The sequence below is a fragment of the Scomber scombrus genome, chromosome 18, assembly GCF_963691925.1.
Source record: "Scomber scombrus chromosome 18, fScoSco1.1, whole genome shotgun sequence".
Classification (NCBI taxonomy): domain Eukaryota; kingdom Metazoa; phylum Chordata; class Actinopteri; order Scombriformes; family Scombridae; genus Scomber; species Scomber scombrus.
The window spans coordinates 20,796,640-20,802,854 of NC_084987.1; the positions used below are offsets into that span (position 1 = coordinate 20,796,640).

General features: G+C 39.8%; 1 protein-coding gene and 1 long non-coding RNA gene across 2 annotated transcripts; both read right to left on the reverse strand.

Moving 5' to 3' along the window:
• Positions 1–4,873, reverse strand: LOC134000032 (interferon-induced very large GTPase 1-like). Its single transcript, XM_062439339.1, is given in 7 exon segments — positions 1–672; positions 675–864; positions 866–2,134; positions 2,136–3,102; positions 3,105–3,919; positions 3,921–4,759; positions 4,847–4,873. Coding segments are annotated over 7 exon segments (4,779 nt in total).
• Positions 4,746–5,786, reverse strand: LOC134000123 (uncharacterized). The gene is made up of 3 exons (XR_009927402.1): positions 5,676–5,786; positions 4,847–4,881; positions 4,746–4,759 (listed from the first exon to the last, which is right to left on the reverse strand). It is a non-coding gene; the product is annotated as an uncharacterized LOC134000123 (long non-coding RNA).
• Positions 5,787–6,215: the final 429 nt, after the last annotated feature.

A 6,215-nucleotide genomic window follows, 5' to 3' on the forward strand; every position in this document is an offset into this window, starting at 1 on the left:
TCAGAAATCAATATTTGAATGCAATGAGTTTCTCCTATTACATCTATTGACCACAGTTGGACACATTTCATCTAGACTTTTAATAGCTTCTTCTTTAGAGTATGTTTTCCACTCTTTGGGAATTTCCCCTCTGCCCTGGAATTTATAGTTATAGTGGTCTTCCAGCTGCTTTTGAAATTGACATACAAACCATTTCCAGTACGTCAGCTTAGACTCATCAGGAGTAATTCTCCAGTTAGCATATTCTAAGCCACCAGTGCGGTACACTTTATAGGGAATGGACTCATCTGAATCATGATGAGGGTAAAAACTGCGATCACTTGCAACATTTGTTGTGCAGAAATTGATGCACAGCTCCACTGTGTTTCTCTTATGCCATCCATTGATCCCAGAGGGTCGATGAAAAGGCACGCTGTTATCTTCAGGACTGTGATCTTTGATGGTGTTTGTACAAACAGCTGCACAGAATGGACACTTTACCCAGCAGCAGTTCAACTGCTGATCGATGAGGATTTGATCTGGCTTCAGCCTGAATTCCTTCATCTTATCCAATGAGAGGCTGCTCAACTCTTTAATGATGGATGGAAGTCCTTTCTCTATTTCTTCTGCAAGAAAGTCAAATTTGTTTATGTCACTGAAATTTTCAGAACTAATGGTGTCAAATGTCATCTTGCCAAATGCACATCTTTTAGCAAACTGGAAAATTCCTTCAGCCACATGTCTGTGTTTCCTCTCTGAGTTTTGACTTTCTCTGTTGCATCAAACAAAGCTTGACTCACAAGTTTATTGATGTCTTCAACATTTTTCTTGAGTATTTTCTTTGCTTTAGCTTTGTTGTCTGTGAAGATATATTTCTCTACTTTTTTTTATGAAACACTCTGCTTGGCTCCTTGGGTGTCGGATGTAGTTGATGAAACCATCAAAGTCTTCTTTCTCTGCCAGTGATGTCAACACATGTTTCTCCAAGTTCAACCTGTTCCCATTGAATGCTGGGAAACTGCACCTTATCTCTCCAGCAAGATCAATGGCTTTTTTGTTACAGACAGATTTAACAGTGGAAACTTTCAGTTTTTCACAGATCAGTTCTCCAAGCACAACAGCAGATGAATTTCCTTTGCAGAAACTTCTGAAAATGTTGTAATACTGCATTTTCTTGCTTTCTACAAAAGTTACAGCATCGTTGTTCATTTTGAATTTGTTGTGGGACTCTGAAATCCAACTTCCTGCCTTGTCAAAAACATATAGTAAGAGATGAAGTGTAAACTCCTTCTTCAGAGCATATTTCCTCTTTGATTCAAATTCTGTCACTTTTTCTTTGACGTTTTTGGTGACTTCTTGCAAGTAAGTTGGACTGTAGCCTCTTGTTGCTACAGGTTTGCTCTTAATGTTATGAAGAGACTGTTTTTCAACATCTTCAATGAGGGTTCTGATCTGTTTTTGTTCTTCGTGTGGAAAAGGCCCCTCAAAGATGGTTTTGGCTGCTTCAATGACTTTCATCAACACATTTTGGTTCTTCTTTCGGATTACATAATGACCATAATCCCCAATCTTTGATATGTTTTTGTAGCTGCCATTGATTTTTGAATCATTTATTAGAGACCCTTCAATACCAATACTTTGCAGGATAGTTAAAAGGTCGTCTTCCAACTTGATGTCCTCAATAGGTTTTGTGTGTCCAGTTAATTCAGTAACCCAGACTCTCCAAACATTGTTGAACTGCTTTTGGAGTTCCTTTTCATCTTTGGCCTTGTCTTTTAACTGATGAGCGAGCTCTTTGCTCTTTTGTAGCAGCTTGTTCTCAAACTCTGTCTTCTTGTCATCCATCTTTTTACAAGCCTTCTTCTGCTGGATGACCTCATCCAGTTTTCTTTTAACTCCTCTCACCTGTTCATCATGAAACTCTTTGATTTTGCTTTCAACTCGGCCTCGCCACTGAACCAACATTTCTTTGTCTCTGTCATCATCAAAGTACTTCTTCATGTCTTTTTTTACTTCTCCATATGTTTTGCTCATTTCTTTATGAAGATCATTGAGTTCAATTTTATCAAGTTTTCCATTTTCAATCCTGGTATGAAGCTGGTTCTCTATGGTCAACATGTAGCTCCTCAGGGCCCAGGTCCAGTTCCCATACTGGGAGTTTTCTGTACACTGCAATTTCATGTGTGTTTTTGAAACTGAAAACAAAGTTTTCATTCAGAAGGGCATCCCACAGGTCGTTTATGTTGCTCTTGAACTGTGACAGAGTTGTACCAGCAGACTGTGAAGCTTTAGAGAGGATGATGTTCTTTAAATCCTGGATGCTCTCACTATAATCTGGAGGAGCCATGGGTGGACTTCCCTCCCACAGTTGGGCAAAGTATTTCACGTCTTTCTGCACATCAAATTTAATGATGTCATTGAAGCATTCAGCATCACAAACCTCCTCTTTGGCAGCTAGTTTTGCCATCTGGTCCAGTTTTTCTTGCAGTCGTCTCTTTCCATCCATGTTTTTCTCTGCAGCTCCAATATCTGAAACATTCTGGTGAACAAACACACAAGTTGGAGAAAGTTTAACTTTCTTCATCCTCATGAAGGCCTGAACAACAATCTGCAGCACATCTTGCATGTCAGCTGGATTCTCTCCAAAGATGTTGATCAATGTCATGTTTCCCAGACCAACAACAAATGTTGCCAGTTCATTGTCGTGGTGAAGAGTGGCGTTACCTGCCAGCTCAAGAGCACGCAGTCCTTCAGTGTCCACCACTAGAACATAGTCAAACTTAAAGTCTTTCTTCTTCTCCTCTGACACTTTGACCAGCTGCATGAAGGCACCCTTGGTGCACCTGCCAGCACTTACTGCAAACTCTAATCCAAACATGGCATTCAGCATGGTGGATTTTCCACTGCTTTGCACACCCAAAACTGACAGAACAAAAACTCTCTGATCTCCCAGTTTCTCGATGACTTCATCTAAAAGACTAGAGATCCATGTTAAAGGCACATGACCTGCATCACCATCCATCAGCTCCATTGGGTGTCCTGATATCATCAGCTCTGCAGCCAGCTCAGGGTATTTAGACCAGTCAGTCTCTTCCATCTCTGTTTGTTCCTGCAGAGATTTATTTCTCTAAAGATGTGCTCTAAGCCAAAAGTAGCTGACTGCAGTTTTTGTGATATTTCCTCAAGCTCAGTTTGCTTACTTGTTAGCTGATCAGATTTATCATGCTTCTTCTTCAAATCCAAGACTTCATACCACTTCTCATCATAGTTTTGGAGAATTGAGGACAGATCATCTGTGGAGAGTGCATCCAGTAAGATCTGAATCCATTTCAGGAAGTACTCTTTTTCTTTTGATGGCAGAGATGAGAGGCTTTCAATGAACAACCTCATCAGTTCACTACAGGAAGCAGAACATTGTTCTTGACGTTTTTTCTTCATTTCCTCTTGTTTTCTACATTTCTCCATCTCAATGTTCCCTTTGAGGCGATACTGTTCCTTGTTTATTTTGCACCAATCATGCCACAGTTGGCCTTGACAAGGGAGATATTTATCTTTGATCTTTGAAACATCCATCCCTCGAAGTAAATCCACTATTTTCATAGCAGCAGTTTTTCCTTTTCGGCAAACTATGTCATCTTCATCCACTTTGATTCCAGAGACCTCAGCCATGGTTTCTAGTCGGAAGGATGTATGTGGTCCAGACAAGATTTTTCCAATGATTCCTTTCAGTTCTTCACAAACATCTGCCCAGCCTTTGTCTTTCAGACCCATTTTGTATTTTCCCTTTTTCATCTCAGCTGCACCACAATCATCATCAACAATGAGACAAATGAAAGGTTTTGGAGAGTTAAGAAGGGCTGAGACAACTGTCCAACTTTTGTCACCTCTCTCCAGAGTTGGTAACAGAACAACATTGACTGAAGATTTTTCCATCAGTATTTTTTTCAATCGTCAGAGCATCACCATGAAGATTACAGAAGGCAATGCAGTCAGTGAAGGCATCATTGGGTTTCCCAGCAGGGCAGTACCAGGCAATCTCTGCTACACCTTCCATCAAATGGCGAGATTTCGTGTTTCCTGGATAGTTTCTGTGGAAGAAGGTGCTGTGACGGTCGTTGATCAAAGTGTTCATCAGCTGAGATTTAGACAGTGACAGTGAACCAAGACGGAAAAATGACACCATGGGCGTCTCAGCTTTGTAAATGTGCATACTCTTCATGGGGACAATGTTTGAATGATCTTCAGTTGGAGTTATCTTCCAGCTTTTCATTATTTGTCTGAATGTCCACAGAGGACACTCAATCTCCATTGTGACTGGGTCAGGAACAAGCAAAGGTAAGGCGTACTGACACTGGGATAGCTTTGTGATCATGTTCTGCTTCAGAAAGCTGTCTGAGCAGTGAAATACTGCCATTTGAACATCCATTGGATGCACATGAGACTGTTTTGGCTGATCAGAGTCTACACTGGTACTAAAAAGAGCAACTAATTCATTGTCTTTTGTGTCAACAGTGTTAACCACTTGAACACACACTGAATGGCTCCCCTCAGGGCTTTCTTGTTTTACAGGAATATATCTGGCTCTGTAGTCTAACATCATCAACCTTTGAAGAAAAGTGTGAGCTACATCTTTCTCAGAGATGTCATGGTGCTGTTTTACAGGTGGTCTTATTTTAAGAATGTCAGCAGGTGTCAACTTTTGTTCATATTTGTCTTGAAGGTGAAGTCTGCTGAGCAGTGTTTTAATTCCTGTTTGATGTCGCTCCGTAACAACCAACTGCTGTAAATTATGGATAAAATAATCATTTACTATACATAAAAATTCATGAAAAAATCATAGATATAAAACAAGTTTTGAGCTTCTTACCTCCTCCTTGTTTCCATTCTTATCCATATTGGTACCTACAAACAATAGTGAGCTGCATTGTTAGAGGGAAAGAGCAAAGTGCTGAACCAATATGTTTTTCTTTCAAGTCAAGTCAGTGTCAGTGTTTCTATTTTTGACTGTGGCTGTGTGCAAAAACATTCCTGATTTACTATTTAGAACAATGTAGTTATCCTCCACCGTTTAATTTGAATGTGTGAAATCTAAGGTGGTGTTCAGACCTACATTAGCTTTGAAAAAACAGTGGGTTGATACAGGGATCTTTGTTGCATGTCATACCTATCTCTCTTGCCTTGTTTCCTTTCTGTCTCTTCACTGCCCACTATCCAATAAAGGTAAAAATGCCCACAAAAAACATAGAAAAAACTTATTTGAAGATAGTATTAGTGAACTGTCAAAACTTTTCAAATCAAGTCAATTGACCAGATTTAAGAATATTTCTCTTACTTTTTTCGAGAGATGGACCTGTATGGGTGTGCCACATCAATAAATATCCTCAACCATACATTATTTGAAATATAAAATTAAATTAAAGCTGCAAGCAGCTGTAACGGGCCCTCGCTCCCCTGCCCCGCCCCCAAACAGCAAAATGTGCTGTACGTGCATGACACTGCATGCCGCAGTCGCAAGGTGGACACAGCGGGCATGTAGTTATCTTGGCACCCAGGCTTTTATTGAACATTGTCTTTGATGTATGGTTGCAACCATGAAAGGGCCAAAAAAAGATTGGGGGCCCGTCCAATTTCCTTCAAATCTCACTCCAAGTTTTTATCACTGAATCACATTTTTTTCTCTTTTTCATTGTCTGTACCTGAGATGACTGTTTGATGTTTCCGATATCGAAATAGTCCCAGCAACAGCAGCAGAGCCACCAACACAACAGGGATACTAATGCAGAGCAGTCGAGTGGGATGGCTGGAAGGGTGAGGCTCCTCAACAACTGCTAGAGAGATAATAGATTCAATATAATATATATTTAATACTTCAAATTAAACATATTCTATACAGTAACTGTGTCTATTCCTAATGAGCATGTAACACATCTCTGAAAATGTACAGTGTATACATCATCAGAACTCATCAGGATCAGTTCTCAGACATCAGTCAAAACGCCATCATTTCTGTGTAGGACCAAACACTCTTGACTTGGACATTAAAAAAACAACAACAATGGAACCTATATGCTGTTCATCAAAGTGTGTACACGCAATAGTGAACAGGATCGTTTTTTCTCCCAGTTAAATATTTTGTAACTATTGTCAGATGTAACTCTTACCATCAATTGCTAGATAGCATTTGTACATAATACTTGTATCAAGCTTTAACATGTGGAAATTGATAGGTAAGGTCA